General features: G+C 38.3%; 1 protein-coding gene across 1 annotated transcript; it reads left to right on the top strand.

Moving 5' to 3' along the window:
* Positions 1-368: 368 nt before the first annotated feature.
* LOC149827357 (ABC transporter B family member 11-like) lies at positions 369-12367 on the top strand. The gene is made up of 12 exons (XM_090020295.1): positions 369-512; positions 843-897; positions 1078-1253; positions 1879-2100; positions 2708-2946; positions 3038-3563; positions 3659-3932; positions 4022-4694; positions 4793-5021; positions 5206-5460; positions 5573-5836; positions 11313-12367. Exons 1-12 carry the CDS (start codon positions 369-371, stop codon positions 11955-11957), a joined length of 3702 nt encoding a protein of 1233 aa, XP_089876421.1. The 3' UTR covers positions 11958-12367.
* The last annotated feature ends 5588 nt before the right edge of the window (positions 12368-17955 follow it).

The following is a 17955-nucleotide window of genomic DNA, read 5'->3' on the forward strand; positions in this document are numbered from 1 at the left end:
GACCAACTTGTAGATTTTACATGCAAAGCTTTTTTTTTTTTTTGAAAAATTTTATGAGTTGATGAAAGATGATGTTTCTTGTTTTGTCTGTTGTTTAAGTGCATTATTTTGTTTATTCCTTCTTCCTGTAGGTTGCAGGTTTTATTGTATAAAATTAAAAACAATCAAGGGATCATTTTTCTTGGGGTATTGAAGAGGGCTGATTGCTTTTAGAGGGTGCCAAGATGGGGAAAAACATGACTAAGGAAGATGGTGATGGTGTTCAGCAGAGTGGAGATGGTGAGGTTGCAGAAAAGAAGGAAGGAGAGGGTGGGAATGGGAAAGATACTTCTGTCCCCTTCCACAAGTTGTTTGCCTTTGCAGACCCGATGGATGTTGTTCTGATGATGGTGGGAACAATTTCAGCCATTGCCAATGGACTGGCTATGCCCCTTATGACTATCCTTTTTGGGGAGCTCATCAATTCATTTGGTCAATCCAGCCAGAGCAATGTGGTCCATTTGGTCTCCAAGGTAAAGTTTGTAAATTGTCCTATTAATTGAGTTATTTACAACAAATGCATTCATTAATTCTGGTGCTTTAGGTTTAGTTTCATTGATATTACAGTCTTCTTTTGTCTTATCCCACCAGAGCGCTTTCTAATAGGCCATGAACTAGATCAGAATCATTCTCAACGTGTTTTTTTTGTCGTTACCATTTGAGATGTTTACATGGGTATCATGGTTATTTAGATTTTCAGAGGAAAACATCTTTTGAATGCTCGGTTTGGTTTGGTTTGTTGTGCTTTTGTCTTTCCATTGCTTCAGCGTTTGAGAGATTAAACTTTGTGACTTTTGTTTCAGATTGCGCTTAAATTTGTCTATTTGGCCGTCGGTGCAGCCGTTGTCTCATTTTTGCGTGAGTGTATCATCCTGCTTGTGTTACATAGCTGAAGTGATCCATTGAGTAACCATGAATCTGCATTGTCTATCTGATTCTTTTGTATGATACAATGTGTGCATATATTAAATTGTTGCTGCTGAAATGCATTTTTGAGATGTATGTGGAATATAAGCTCTTTTGTATCAAAATTGGCAGAGGTCACATGTTGGATGATTACTGGAGAAAGACAGGCAGCTCGTATAAGGGGTTTGTATCTAAATAACATACTCAGACAGGACATCACATTTTTTGACAAGGAGACAAACACAGGAGAAGTAATTGGGAGAATGTCAGGGGATACCATACTCATTCAAGATGCAATGGGTGAGAAGGTCAGACGGGTTCCATATTATCTGTTCAGAATAATGATGTGTTAAGCTCTTTTAAGATTAACATCACAGATGATCTCCCAATTCTTTCTCTAGACAATCATGTAAGAAAAAGTGACCAAAATATGTCAACCGGCATTTCCTTTTAACATCAACTTCACTGGATGGATTTCTTGATCCCTTTTGCATTCTTTAGCAAGAAATGACCAAGGAAGCACACGTAATTGCTCAACATGTTTGATATTGATTTCTGGATTCTATTGGGTGTTTGTCATGTGTTTCTGTTTCTAATATCTTTTAAACTTTGTATTCGCTGGTCACATCGAGTGATTATAACCATTTTCTTCATGTAAGATCAATTTGATCCAGTTTGATTATTAATCTAATTATGACCAAAGTGTCTTTTTATTTTTGCTAAGCGACCATGATTGACACTTTGAAGTTTCATAGTTTGATTATTGATCTAATTATGACCAAAATGTGTCTTTTTATTCTTGCTAAACAACCATAATTGACACTTTGAAGTTTCATAACTTTCAGATGTAGAATCTCAACAGGAATCATGTGACGTTCTTTTTTTGTCAGAGCAGTACTTCCTTTCTACTTACGCTATTCTTTTGATTTTCAGGTAGCAAAGTTTATACAGCTTGTGTCCACATTCTTTGGTGGCTTTGTGATAGCATTTGTCAAAGGATGTCTTCTTGCTCTTGTGATGCTAGCATCAATTCCTCTCTTAATTGTTGCTGGTGGAGCCATGTCTGTGCTTGTATCTACACTTTCAACCCGTGGACAAGCAGCTTATGCTGATGCTGGCATTGTAGTGGAACAAACAGTTGGATCGATTAGAATGGTAGGTAGTTTGCACTTTATCTACATAGAAGAATAATGGCCCTTAATTGTACACCTATTGTCTACCTGCTTCCCTTATCATATTGTGCATTGTACCCAACAAAAGTATTAGCTCGCCTACCAAACTTAGCCAAATGAGCCACAAGTAGCGATTTCCCCTGCGTGAGGAGTTTTAAATGGGGCTAGATCGTGCTCAACTAAGTTTGATCACCCAGCTCTGATATGGAAGTGATGTGGCATCATACTGTTTAGGGAGATAAGTGGATGCTTGCTTGCCAGACCCACCCATCTGAAAGTAAACAGACCTCTTTGCTTGTTGTCCTCTTAATCTTGTAGCCTTGTGGAGGTCTGCATATGAAGTTGGATACCTCATTTAATTTACATGGTAGTGCATATTTTGGAATGCATCTTCAGCACGTCCTCAATTTGTTCATGAATCACGGATTACAGTTCTCATTGCTTATATGTTCAACATGTCCTTGACATAATTTTAAAAAATAATTTCAGTTAAATTATTGGAAGTTTATGTTTCTGTCAATTAGGATTTTTTTTTCTTCAAAACCTTTTGGTAACCTTTGGTAGCTAATTTTGCTCTTCCATGTAAACAGGTAGCATCGTTTACAGGAGAAACGGAAGCTATAGCAAAATATAACAAGTCACTAAGAACTGCATATCTGGCCACCATTAAACAAGGTGCAGTTTCAGGCTTAGGGATTGGATCTGTCATGTTAATCCTTTTTTGTAGTTATGCACTGGCTCTATGGTATGGTTCAAAGCTGATTGTTGACAAAGGATACACGGGTGGACAGGTGATCAACGTAATGCTTGCCATTATGACTGGAGGAATGTAAGTTATCACTGGATAGCACATTGATGGTGACAGGCATCACAAAGATCTATTTCTTTATTAACAGTATGTATGTGGTTTGCTGAAACAGGTCCCTTGGCCAGGCTTCACCCTGTGTGAGTGCATTTGCAGCTGGGAGAGCAGCGGCTTACAAGATGTTTGAGATAATTGAAAGAAAACCTGAGATAGATGCATATGACAAGAGTGGAATTGTACTAGAAGATATAAAAGGGGATATCGAACTGAAAGACATTCATTTCAGTTATCCAGCAAGGCCTGAGGTGGTAATATTTTCTGGTTTTTCATTGCATGTGCAAAGTGGCAAAACTGTAGCTCTAGTTGGAGAGAGTGGTAGTGGGAAGTCAACAGTGTTCAGTCTGGTGGAGAGATTTTATGATCCCCAAGCTGGTGAGGTGCTAATAGATGGAGTTAACTTGAAGAATTTTCAGCTCAGGTGGATCAGAGAAAAAATTGGGCTCGTCAGTCAAGAACCTGTTCTATTTACAACAACTATAAAAGAAAATATTGCATATGGAAAAGCTGGCACAACACTTGAAGAAATCAAGGTGGCTGCTGACGTTGCAAATGCTTCAAAGTTCATAGATAAGATGCCTCAGGTAATAGATTTTATCAATCAGGTCCCCTTTTCTTTTTCCATGAAAGGCTATCACATCCGTTCTTCATCTTGAGCACTAACTCATCCATGTCACAGGGTCTTGACACAATGGTTGGTGAACATGGAGCACAACTATCTGGTGGACAAAAACAGAGGATAGCTATTGCAAGAGCAATCCTAAAGAACCCACATATTCTTTTACTTGATGAAGCAACAAGTGCATTGGATACAGAATCTGAATGTATAGTACAAAATGCTTTGTCAAAGATCATGATTGGCAGGACCACAATTGTTATAGCACATCGCTTAAGCACGATAAGAAATGCTGATCTCATAACTGTAGTGCACCAGGGCCAAATTGTTGAGCAAGGCATGTCTGAAGTTTTCATAAATTTAAATGTCAATATGGAAAAGAAGGGAATTATTTAAGGTTTCTGACTTGCAGTTTCATCTAAACAGGTTCTCACGTAGAGTTAATAAAAGATCCAGAAGGACCATACTCTCAACTTATTCATCTGCAAGAAATAAATCAAGTGGAACAAGTGGCAATTGCAGATGCCGATGAAGTTGAACTGCATTCAGAATCTAACAAGGTCTCAGGTAGATCGTGGAGCCAACGGTATTCTCTTAACCGTTCCGTAAGCAGAGGATCTTCACTTGGCCGGAGTAGTAGGCACTCTTTCTCAATATCCTTAGGCTTGCCTGGCACTGTTGGTATTCATGATAGTGACCTCATTCTAGATGATGTTGAAGAAGGTAGTGATGCCTCTAGGAATACTGAGAAGAAAGTTTCAGTACTTCGTCTGGCATACCTGAACAAGCCAGAGTTTCCTATTTTGTTGCTAGGGTGCATTGCTGCAGCAATAAATGGTGTCATGTTCCCAGTGTTAGGTCTCTTGATCTCAAGCATCATAGACACATTCTTTGAACCACCACATAAGCTTCGGAAGGATGCCAATTTTTGGTCTCTAATGTATGTGGTGCTGGGAATTTTTTCTTTGCTTGTTGCACCTATACAAACATATCTATTTACAGTTGCTGGTGGTAGACTTATCAAGCGAATCCGAGCCATGTCATTTGAGAGGGTAATTTACCAAGAAATCAGCTGGTTTGATGATGCTTCAAACTCAAGGTATGTGGACTACCAGAGACGTCCTCTATGATGTTTTGAAAATTATGTTTTACCGTAACGTAGTTCTTTTTCCTCTTTTTTTGGTTATTTTTTGCCAGTGGGGCCATTGGTGCAAGACTGTCAGCAGATGCTGCAACAGTGCGAAGCCTTGTCGGTGATGCACTATCATTGTTAGTACAAAATATTACAACTGTTATTGCAGGACTTACGATTTCATTTGTGGCAAACTGGCAACTCTCACTTATAATTTTGGCATTAATTCCCTTGATTAGCCTGCAAGGTTTTATCCAGATAAAGTTTTTGAAAGGGTTTAGTACAGATGCTAAGGTTGGTGATCCTCTGGTGGTAATATTGTGAAATATGGTATTTAGTTCTTGATTTCCAACATTACTTTTGTCTTAATGGATCAAACTGCTAGTTAAGAATTGGTGTTGTTCCTAGTTATAGTTATTGTCTTTGAATATTGTTAGTTAATAATGTAATGCATCGACTATTATAGGTGATGTACGAGGAAGCAAGTCAAGTAGCAAATGATGCTGTCAGTAGCATCCGTACAGTTGCTTCTTTCTGTGCTGAAGAGCGGGTGATGGATCTTTACAAGAAAAAATGTGAGGCGCCCAAGAAACATGGAATTCGTGAAGGACTCATTAGCGGTGTTGGATTTGGTTTCTCTCTCTTTGTTCTTTTTTGTTTCTATGCAATAAGTTTTTATGCTGGTGCTCGTCTCATAGGAGATGGAAAGACAACATTTAGTAAAGTTTTTAGGGTATGTGCAACATGCGACAGAACCATAATCTTTGCATTAATTTCCATTTTCTCCAGCTTGACTGATTTCTTCTTCCTTGTGGAGAAAATGACATTGTGTGCTTTTTTTTTAGGTTTTCTTTGCTTTGACAATGATGGCAGTTGGAGTTTCAAACACAAGTGCTTTGGCACCAGATACAAGCAAAGCAAAGGATTCTGCAGCCTCAATATTTGGAATTCTTGATAGAAAATCAAAAATTGATGCAAGCAATGATGCAGGTGTCACACTTCCTAGTATAAAAGGAAATATTGAGTTCCAACATGTTAGTTTTAGTTATCCAACTAGGCCAGAAGTGCAGATATTCAGGGACCTATGTCTTAGTGTTTCTTCTGGAAAGGTACAATTAGCCTTTTAGCCATGTCTTTCTTCCAGTGTATTGAACACAACATTATCCTTAAACTTTTATTTGGTTAATCATATGCACGCATTCTTGCTTTCTACAAACACATTATTCGTACATATTCCTAGACAATATCTATGGTTCTAGATATATGATTTTAGAGCTTATTTTTTCTTGAAGTACAACTGCCTCATTTTTAGTTATTTTTTAATAGCTCATGCAGTAGAGTAATGAGGATAACAAAAATTCGCGCGGAAGCAATATAGGATTTAACAAAGGCACAATCAAATCACAATACAAGGGTTTACGTGGTTCGGTCAACCCGACCTACATCCACGGGGCACAGAGAGAATAATCCACTATAATAAGAATAGAGAGTACAACGTCCAATAGCTTGCCCAAAGCTAAAGAGAATAACTACAAAGGAATCACAGGAAAAATACAAGATTACCTCTCGGGTGCACAACCCGAGTCAAAACCCACACCACAACCAACACCTCTCTCTGAGGATCAATGCGTGGTGATGAACCTTCTTCCTTCCTCTTCTTCTCTTCACTCTCTCTTTTTCTTACTTCTCTCTCTGCACGCTACACAGTCACTCTGCTCACAATATACTCTGTTCTTCTCCCACCAGCACACAACCTCTGCACCCCTATTTATAAATGGCATAGAGCCTTCTAGACTCATTCCAAAAATCGAAGGGGTTTTGGCCCTTCAACTTCCTCTGCATTAATGGAAAGTAGTGGGTGACTATTTCACTTTCCCACACCATTAATGAGGGATAGGGCTGGACCCAACAATCTCCCCCTCCAGTCCAAGGGGATACTCCAATTCAACTAATCAACTGGAGTCCATGTCGGCCAGTTGTCGACATGTATTTTGTTTCTCCATCAATAAGGCCTTTGTCAGCATATCTGCACCATTATCATTTGTGGAGATCTTTGCAAGATGAAGTAAATTTTTCTCAAACACATCTCGAATCCAATGGTACCTGATATCTATATGCTTTGACTTTGAGTGAAAACTCGAATTTTTGGCGAGATGAATGGCACTCTGACTGTCGCAGTACACCAAGTACTTGTCTTACTCTAAACCCAACTCCTTCAAGAATCTTTTCATCCATAGCATCTCTTTGCAAGCTTCTGTAAGAGCAATATAAAATACACCTTTGCAATTTTGACTGCCATGATACAGCTCCCCCTGCAAAAGTGAGTACAAAACCTAATGTGGACTTCCTTGTATCAATATCTCCAGCCATATCTACATCTGTGTAACCTGTCAAGACAGGTGGTCTACCCCCAAAACTTAAACAAACTTTGAAGCTTCCTCTAAGATATCTAAAGATTCACTTTACTGCTGCCCAATGCTCTTTTCCTGGATTTGCAAGAAATCTGTTAGCAACACCTACTGCATATGTGATGTCTGGTCTCGTACATACCATCGTGTACATCAAGCTTCCGACTGCTGAAGCATAAGGAACTTTCTTCATTTTCTCTTTCTCTTTGTCACTTGATGGACTCTGCTCTGAGTTCAGCTTAAAGTGACCTACAAAAGAAGAACCAACTGGCTTTGCATTGTTCATACTGAACTTGTCCAACACCTTTTCGATGTACTTCTCCTATGATAACCATATCTTCTTGGTTTTTCTATCACGATAGATCTGCATGTCCAATATTTCCTTTGTTGGCCTCATGTCCTTCATTGCAAAGGTCTTACTCAGTTTTTTCTTGAGCCTGTCAATTATCGACATATTTTTTCCAAGGATAAGCATATCGTCAACATATAACAAGAGAATAACAAAATTCTCACTGAACCTTTTATGTAGACACAATGATCTGAAGTCGATCTATTGTATCCATTTTCAGCCATAAATGAATCAAATTTCTTATACCACTGTCTTGGAGCTTGCTTCAGCCCATACAAGCTCTTTTTCAACCTGCAGACAAGATTTTTTTTACCTTTGACTTTGAAGTCTTCTGGTTTCTCCATGTATATTTTCTCCTCCAAATCATCATGGAGAAAAGCAGTCTTCACATCTAGCTGCTCAATCTCCAAGTCCAGGCTAGCAGCAATACCTAGAGCAACACGAATAGAAGACATTTTAACAACAGAAGAGAAAATCTCTTCAAAGTCAATACCTTGCTTTTGACCAAAGTCTTTTACAACCAATCTGGATTTGTACTTTGGTTGAGAACTTTGTTCTTGAGTTTTCAACCTGAAAACTCACTTGTTCTTCAAGGCCTTTCTGTCTTCTGGTAGTTCCACCAAGTCATAAGTGTGGTTCTTCTATAATGCATTTATCTCATCATGCATAGCTATTAGTCACTGCTCTTTATGCTCACACTTGTGTGCTTCTTGGTAACTCTCTGGTTCACCTGCATCAGTAAGCATCACATACTCATGTGGAGAATACCTTTTGGAAGGTTGTGACTCTCTGGAAGATCTTCTCAACTGAGGTTCTGGAGGAGGTTGTTCTCCAACTTCTTCCTGCTCAACATGGCCTGCAGGTAAATCAACATCAGCCTCTGCATCATTTTCCTGCATTCTTCTTCCTTCAACTTGTGCCACTGGAGGAGTAACTGGATCCAAGTAGATAGATCCACCTGCAGAAGTCTGAATTGGCACCTCTTTCTTGATATCTTCAAGTGTCTGGTCTTCAAATAATACCACATCTTTGAATCTGAATACCTTCTGCTTCTCTGGATCCTATAGTTTGTAGCCAAATTCAGCATCACCATATCCCAGAAAAATGCATTGCCCTATCTTATCATCAAGCTTGTACCTCTCCTCCTTGGAGATATGTGCAAATGCTTTGCATCCAAATACCCTCATGTGCTTATATGACACATCCTTTCTTGACCACACCCTATCTGCAACATCATTTGCTAAGGCATGAGCAGGAGACAAGTTGATCGCATCAACTGTTGTCCTTAAAGCCTCACCCCAGAATTTCTTTGGTAGCTTGGACTACGCAAGCATACACCTGATTCTTTCTGTAATTGTACGGTTCATCCTTTCTGCAACTGCATTGTGCTGAGGGGTACCTGGAACTGTCAATTCATGGCGAATTTCATGAATTTTATAATATTCATGGAATGGACATGTGTACTCGCCACCATTATCTAACCTGATGTATTTCAGTTGTTTTCTTGTTTCTCTCTCAACCATAGCATGGAATTGCTTGAATATATCAAGAACATGATCATTGGTTTTCAGAGGGTATGCCCAAACTTTTATGGAGAAGTCATCTATAAAAGTAACAAAATAAAATGCACCATTAAAAGTTTTCACATCAGTAAAACCATTAACAATTTTTGTTCTCAGAGGACCACAAACATCAGTATAAACTCACTCCAGAATATGAGATTTTCTATGAAAGGCATTTCTAACAAAATATACTCTATGTTGCTTACCAGCTAAGCAATAAACACACGGGTTTAGATGTGTACCTTTTAACTTTAGAAGATGCCCCCCCTTAGCAAGAATCCGCAAGCCCTTCTCACTTATGTGTCCTAATCGACTGTGCCACAAATCGATAGAAGAGTCCTCAGTTGTATTCAATTATCTCTTGTATATCTTGTCTTGCATCTTGTAAAGAGTACAACACATCTTTCCTATGGCCTGAACCAATGACCCGCTGTTGAGTTTTCACTATCTTTGGCTGAAAACATTGTGTTTGCCCTCTTCATCAAGCTTTTCTACTGAAAGCAAATTCAATCTTAAGTCTGGAACATGTCTGACATCCTTGAGCACCAACATGTACCTAAGACTGGTCTGAAGATGAATATCTTCAATCCCTACAATTTCTGATGTTCTTGTGTTTCCCATTCGGACAACACCAAAATTATCGGTCATGTATGTACTGAAATACTCTCTTCGTGGTGTGACATGGCATGAGGCTCTTGTATCTATGACCCAATTTGTATCCTGAGATACACAGATACATGGATCATTAGTAGTAGACAAAATCACAAGTTTACCTTCAACTGTGGTTGTGGTATCTTCTTTGGTTTCTGATGATTCTGTCTCTTTCTCTTTTTCTGATTTTTCTTTGGCTCTTTGCACTGATTTTCGAAGTGCTCTTTCTTTTCACAATTGTAGCAAGTGATGTTCATCCTTGACCTGGACTTGCTCTTATATCTGCGGTCATTTTTCATGCCCTTTGATTGACCCCTGCCTTTAGATGAATTCACCATCAATCTTTCACCAAAATCCTCATTCGTTGATGGTTTTCTCCTAATTTCATTTGAAATGAGCATACCTGTGACATCTTCTATATCAAATGTTTCTTTTTTATAAATTATAGTTGTCACAAGATGCTCATAAGATGGTGACAATGAGGTTAGTAACCACAAAGTTTTATCCTTATCTTTAAGTTTAACATTCAAACTAAACAGACCAACAATAATCTTATTAAACACACTAAGATGGTCAAGAATGTGAGTATCTTCCTTCATACGAAGACTATAAAGTTGTTTTTTGAGGTGTAACTTGTTGGACAAGTTTTTGGTCATATAGAAGCTCTCTAGCCGCAACCACAATCTCGTTGTTGCCCTTTCTTCTATCACGTTATACATGACTTTATCTGATAGACACAACTCAATCACACCAGCGACCCTCAAGTCAAGATCATCTCATTCATCATCGGTCATGGTCTCTGGCTTATTCGTCTTCCCGACAAGAGTCGTGTGCAACCCTTGTTGTGCAAGTAGAGCCTTCACCCTTTTTTGTCATAAAGAGAAGTTTTCTTTGTCATCAAACATTTTCACCTCAAACTTGGATCTAACTGACTTAGAAGACATGACTTTCTACGAACTAGTTCTGATACCACTTGTAGAGTAATGAGGATAACAAAAATTTGCGTGGAAGCAATATTGGATTTAACAAAGGCACATTCAAATCACAACACATGGGTTTACTTGGTTCGGTCAACCCGACCTATATTCACGGAGCAGAGATAGAATAATCCACTATAATAAGAGTAGAGAGTACAATGTAGAGAGTACAACGTCCAATAGTTTGCCCAAAGCTAAAGAGAATAACAACAAAGGAATCACAGGAAGAGAGTGATACAAGTTTACCTCTCGAGTGCACAACCCGAGTCAAAACTCACACCATAACCAGCACTTCTTTCTAAGGATCAATGTGTGGTGATGAACCTTCTTCCTTTCTCTTTTTCTCTCAACTCTCTTTCTTTTACTTTTTCTCTCTGCATGCTGCACACAGTCACTCTGCTCATAGCACTCTTCTTCTTTCCCATTAGCACACAGCCTTTGTATCTTTATTTATAGATGATATAGAGCCTTCTAGACTCATTTCAGAAATCAAAGGAGTTTTGACCCTTTAACTTCTTCTGCATTAATGAGAACCACTTTCCCAATTGGACCCAACACATGCTCCTGTATTTGATGCATGAAAAGTTACAACCTTAGATCTACATGCATATTTTAACTTGAAATTGTTATTTTGACAGACTGTTGCTCTGGTAGGAGAGAGTGGTAGTGGGAAATCAACTGTTGTATCTCTATTGGAGAGGTTCTATGATCCAGATTCGGGGCTCGTATTGCTTGATGGGGTGGAAATTCAAACGTTTCAGTTAAAATGGTTGAGGCAACAAATGGGTCTGGTTAGTCAGGAGCCAGTTTTATTCAACGATACGATCCGCACTAACATAGCATATGGGAAGCAAGGGGCGGTCACCGAAGAGGAGATCATTGCAGCTGCACAGGCAGCAAATGCACATCGATTTATCTCTGGGCTGCCACAGGGATATGATACATGTGTCGGAGAGCGTGGGGTTCAATTATCGGGAGGACAGAAGCAACGGATAGCCATCGCTAGGGCAATCATCAAGGAACCGAAGATCCTTCTGCTTGATGAGGCCACTTCTGCTCTAGATGCGGAGTCAGAACATGTAGTTCAGGAAGCATTGGATGGAGTAATGGTGAACAGATCGACCATTGTAATTGCTCATCGTCTCTCAACAATTCAAGGTGCAGATTTGACCGCTGTAGTCAAGAATGGCGTGATTGCAGAGAAGGGCAGGCATGAAACACTCATTGGCATCAAAGATGGGCTGTACGCATCACTAGTGGCACTCCATGTGAGTTCTAGCTGAAATATACCTTTTTGTCAGTGTGATAATTTTTTCATGCAGGTAGAAAGTCTTGTGTCTATATGTAATGATTAAGCTCAGTGGGAAATCATTCAGATAGCTTCATTCTTTTTCTGATCGCGTGTTTGAGCAAAAGTGGTATTGGGATGTATTAGCTGCTGTAAAACTGTATTGCAACATATCGTGTGTTTATCCTTATCATTATCATTATCTACTGATTAGTTACCTATACTTTAGGATAAAGATCAATCAAGATAGGTCATTTGATGTTATCAACCATCCTCTAGTTGGTTACCTCCATCTTAGGAAAGGATTGACCAAGTTGTGTAGTCGACGTTTGATGTTATGTATTTTAACCTCTTGTAAAGAGAATTATCATAATGAGAAAATTGATTTCATCTTCTTTCATGGTATCGGAGCACGGACGTCTCTGACTAGTTGATCTCGCATTCCATTGTAGTAGACAATCTATTGTGCTGGCCGAAAATCCTTCAAGTGTCGTAGCGCATTTCTTCACCAAATCTCTTGAATAATTAAGAGGATCGATATTCTATCGATCCAAGTTATTGTCAGGTGAGATCAACTCTGTGCGTAGCATCTTCAAGTTGTCTTCCATGGCTTCTTATAGCGTCTGAAAACACAAGAATCGACAACCAATCCTTTTTTTCTCCATCACTCGGATAATCCGAGGATATCCCTAGTATCTCAAGAGCTTATTGGAAACAACTATTCGATGTGGAGTAGACCAATGATTATGGCACTAAGTGCCAATAATAAATTGGGTTTTGTCGACGGATTGATCACGAAACATGAACCATCATCACCAAATGTTGTTGTGTGAGAACGGTGCAACAATATGGTACTATCCTGGTTACTCAATTTCATTCATAAAGACTTAGCAGACAGTGTGATCTATGCACAAACTGCAACTGAGGTTTGGTCAGAGCTTCGTAAGAGGTTCTCCCAATCAAATGCTCCCAGAATATATCAAATTCAATAAGAGATAATCGATCTCAAGTAAAGTCGATCTTCATTAACGGTGTATTTCACCAAACTAAAAGGGTTATGGGACGAAATGTCCACATACGTTGAGATTCCACCTTGCTCTTGCGGGGCCATGAAGGTCATTCAAGAACTCCAACAACAAGAGAGGCTCATTCAAATTCTAATGTGCCTCAATGACAAGTTTAGTGCCATTCGGAGTCAATTACTCTTCATGACACCATTACCAAACATATCCAAGGCCTATTCATTGATCATTCAAGAAGAACGCAATGTGACTTTCGTCTCACACCAACTTATGATCCAGTTGCTGCAGCAATCGATCGAAGCAATCATCCTATCAAAGCCGACACATCAAAGATAACTCAGATGAACACTAGTCTGAAATGTGAACATTGTGGGCGTCTAGGCCACATCAAGGCAAAATATTATTATTTTCATAGTTTTCCTAACCGATCAAGGGTTTCTTCCAATGCTCGCTTCAACAGCCAAGCTAATTTCAATGCTTGTCACCCTACAACCGAATCTAAAAAGTCAATGTTCAGTCTTTCCCTTCCCAAACTTACTCAACAATAACATGACAAGATCATGGCCATTATCAATCTAGATAACCAAAACACTCCATATATGGCCAACCTTGCAGGTAATATATCTAAACCATCAGTTTGTTTATTTGCATCTCAATATTGAATTATATATTCAGGGGCCACAGATCACATCGCAAACTTCATATCCAACCTTTCATCATCGAAGCTGATTTCTTTTCCACTCATTGGCCTCCCTGATGGGACGTCCGCCCCTGTTACTTACACTGGCAGCATCATATTGTCATCAACAATTACTTTACATAATGTCTTATGTGTTCCTCATTTCAAATTTAACCTCATCTTTGTTAGTAAATTAATCCGTAATTTGAAATATGGCATGTTTAAAGAAAATCATTGTGTATTTCAGGATCCACACTCGATGATGAAGATTGAAATGGGTAGGCTGCAAGTGAATCTTTACATCCTCGAGAATGGTGGTAATCATACCTTAAATGCTTCATCTCCTTCCGTTTGGCACCTTAGACTTGGACATTTGTCAAATTCTCGACTTCAAGTTCTTGTTGATTCCAATAAAGTTAATGAAAAGATTTTTCATGAACATTGTTTTATTTGTCATAAGGCCAAACAAACTAGATTGTCGTTTTCCCATGAAACTATATCATTTTTCAAGCCATTTGAGTTGCTATATTGCGATATATGGGGTGTATATCAAACTCCATTTATGTCAGGAGTCAATTTCTTCTTAACCATAGTTGATGGTTACAGTAGATGCACGTGAGTATATCTTCTAAGGTATAAGTCTGAGACATTCAATATCATCAAAAATTTTATTGCGCTCATTCAAAATCAATTTCAAACCAATGTTTTGGGCATTAGATTGGACAATGGAACCGATTTTTTTTCAAATGACATGCAAGTCTATCTTAGAGAAAATGGAATCAACCATCAGCATAATTATGTAGCAACTCCACAACAAACCGGAGTTGTTAAACACAAACATAGAGATTTATTGAATGTTGCTCGAGCCCTCCGATTTCAATCCAATTTACCAATCAAGTTTTGGGGAAAATGTATTCTTACTGCAACATATCTTATAAATTGACTCTCCTCAAAATTCTTGATAGGTAAAACTCTCTATGAGATGCTATACAACAAAGCACTCAAATATGATCATTTAAGAATATTTGGATGCTTATGTTATGCCTTTAACATCAATCATACCCACAAATTTGACACCCGTGCCAAACAATGCAGCTTTGTAGGATATCCCTATGACCAAGTTGGTTATAAAGTTTATGATCTTGAATTTTAGAAGATATTTGTCTGTAGAAATGCTGAATTTTATGAAAATAATTTCTCTTTTCAAGATCATAAAGCTCTTCCCATCGATGATGGTCATGTTATACTCATACCAATATTTGAACCACAAGACTTCTCCCCACAAACTCAAGACCATGAGTCTTTGCCCACCAACTTGAATGACTCTCATAATCAAGAACCATTATCCACTCCAGACAACCCGTCCAATCTTATCACCGAACACAACACCCCAGGAATGCCTCAAATTCAAAGATCTGATCGTTCTCGCCAACCACGCTCTTACCTCAAGGATTTCAAGTGTTACTCTGAAGCCCCCGTGCTCCAGTCGGATGAATCATGTAATGTGTCTCTAAATACCAACCATCCTCTTAGTCATTATCTTACATATTAGTGATTTTCTCATTCCCATAGAATTTTCTTAGCAACAATCACTCAAAATTTGGAGCCAAAGAATTTTATTAAAGCCATAAAACACAAACATTAGCGTGATGCCATGGTTACTGAAATCCAAGCACTTGAGGAGAACAATACCTAGACAGTGATGAATTTACCTAAGGTAAGTATCCTATAGATTGCAAATGAGCTTATAAAGTTAAATATAGATATGATGGTTCTATCGAACGTTATAAGGCATGCTTGGTCCCTAAAAGGTACATTCAAATTGAAGGTCTTGATTACAATGAGATGTATGCTCCAGTGACCAAGATGGTCACCGTTCGATGTCTTCTCGCCATTGCTTCTATACGTAATTGGAGTCTTTTTCAAATTGATGTCAAAAATGTATTTCTTCATGGTGATCTAGATGAAGAAGTTTACATGCATTTACCTCATGAATTTTTCAGTAAAGGGGTGTGCTTAAATAACTCTCTCTATGGAGTCAAACAATCATCATAGAATTGGTTTGCGAAGCTTTCATCTTATTTAAGGGAGATCAAATTTATTCATTCTAAGGTGAATTATTCTTTATGCTCATGTATAAGGAACGACCACAAAATGTTCATATTGGTGTACATGGATGACATAACCATCGCAGGAGATAATCTTGATCAGATCAACAACCTCAAAAGGAACTTCAACAAGAAATTTTGCCTTAAAGATCTCAGCCATCTAAAATATTTTCTGGGCATTGAAATGGCTCAATCCAAGCAAGGGATATTTCTATTCCAACGAAAGTATACCTTGAATATATTAGAGGACATGGGAAATCTGGGTTTGAGACCATGTTGCTTTTTCATAGAGCAAAATTTCAAGTTCAATCATGAAGATGGTTCCATTTTAGAAGATTTGAGCCTCTATCGATGGCTGATTGGTCGTCTGGTATATCTCACCATCACACGCCCTGATATCTCCTATGCAGTTCATGTTCTAAGCCAATTTTTAAGCCAACCATGCACTTCTCATATGAATGCAGCTCTCCAGATTTTGTGATATCTCAAAGGTACGCCGAGCCAAGGGATTCTAATGAATTCTTCTAATCCGTTAACTATTCTCAGCTATTTTGATTCAGATTGGGCTTCTTGCCCAATGACCCATAGATCTACTTCTGCGTATTACATCATGATCAGCTTGAGTCTGATATCTTGAAAATCAAAGAAATAGTGAATTGTATCTCGATCATCTGCAAAAGTCAAGTATCGTTCTATGGCCTTAGCCACTTGGGTCAAATATTTGTTTGCAGATTTTGGGATCTCTCATCCTCAACCAATGACTCTCTTTTGTGACAATCAAGCAACACTGCATATTGCTGTTAATTTTGATTGTCATGAGCGCACCAAACACATCGAAATCGATTGTCATCTTATTCGGGAGAAAATTCAAAATAGGTTAATATGCACTCAATTCATCTTCACCCATTCACGGTGCACAAACATTTTCACCAAGGCCTTGGGCAGTGACCCACTCTCTATTCTGAAGGCCAAGTTAGGCATGCTCGATCCACATACTCCAACTTGAGGGGGCGTATTAGCTGCTGTAAAACTGTATTGTAACATATTGTGTGTTTATCCTTATCATTATCCTTATCTTCTGATTAATTACCTATACTTTAGGATAAAGATCAATCAAGATAGGTCGACTAAGATAGATCACATTTGATGTTATCAACTATCCTCTAGTTGGTTACCTACATCTTAGGAAAGGATTGACCACATTTGATGTTATGTATTTTAACCTTTTGTAAAGAGAATTATCATAATGAGAAAATTGATTTCATCTTCTTTCGGGATAGGTGTTTTTTTTTTCTCAATTAATGCTTCATTTGTGGCAGCTTGAAAAGTTAGCAACCAAAGTTTTGTTTATCTTCCTGACTGTTTTCATTGGTTCACTCATTTGGAGGACAAAGTGTGGCGAGTCATGCGAGTATCAACCATCTTCTAAGCCCATGTACATAGATTCACCCATTTACAGGAGTAATTAGTCTGTTCTACAACAATGCATAATGAGTTAAAAATTGGGAATCTACTTATGTAAGGGTGCGCTTAATTACTTTGGATTTCAGATCCAAGGATTTGATGTGGCATGGAGAGGCATTGTTGAGGCACGAGCCCCAGATGGTAATCAAGTGATTTATTTCAATTCGTCGGCTTTTGAAGATCTCATGTACATATTTACCATTTAATTCATGATTTTTAGTCAGCCTCAGATTTGAGATCTAAGGCTATCAAATGCCCTTTAATATACCGTTTAATCACTAAGGTATTGAGCAGCAGTTTGGTATCATATCCCAAGGAGACTAAGTGTTTTCTTTCTTATTGAAGAAAGTGTTTTCCAAAGATTATGTAAGTCATTTTTTTCCTATCAAAAGTCTTTTCCAAAGGTTCTATATGAAGTTTTAAATGAAACCGAGATAGTTCAAGTTTTAGAAGAAACCGAGATAAGTCAACTTTTTGGAAAACTCTGACAAGTGGAGGAAGGTATCCATGCTTCATTCTTCTGAGAATGTGAGAAGAGTTGAAACTGATTATTAACCAAAATTGAAGTTTTAAACTTGTGATTAACTTAATCTCTTCAGGTTATTTGCTTGGGATAATATGAGAAAATTTGGATAGATTTCCAATAAATTTTATCCAGCTATATATGGTAAATTATAATGTAACACCAAAATGGGAGCAGACTGCTCTGTTGTATGAGCC

The sequence above is a fragment of the Nuphar pumila genome, chromosome 10, assembly GCF_984573655.1.
Source record: "Nuphar pumila chromosome 10, dmNupPumi1.hap1.1, whole genome shotgun sequence".
NCBI lineage: Eukaryota > Viridiplantae > Streptophyta > Magnoliopsida > Nymphaeales > Nymphaeaceae > Nuphar > Nuphar pumila.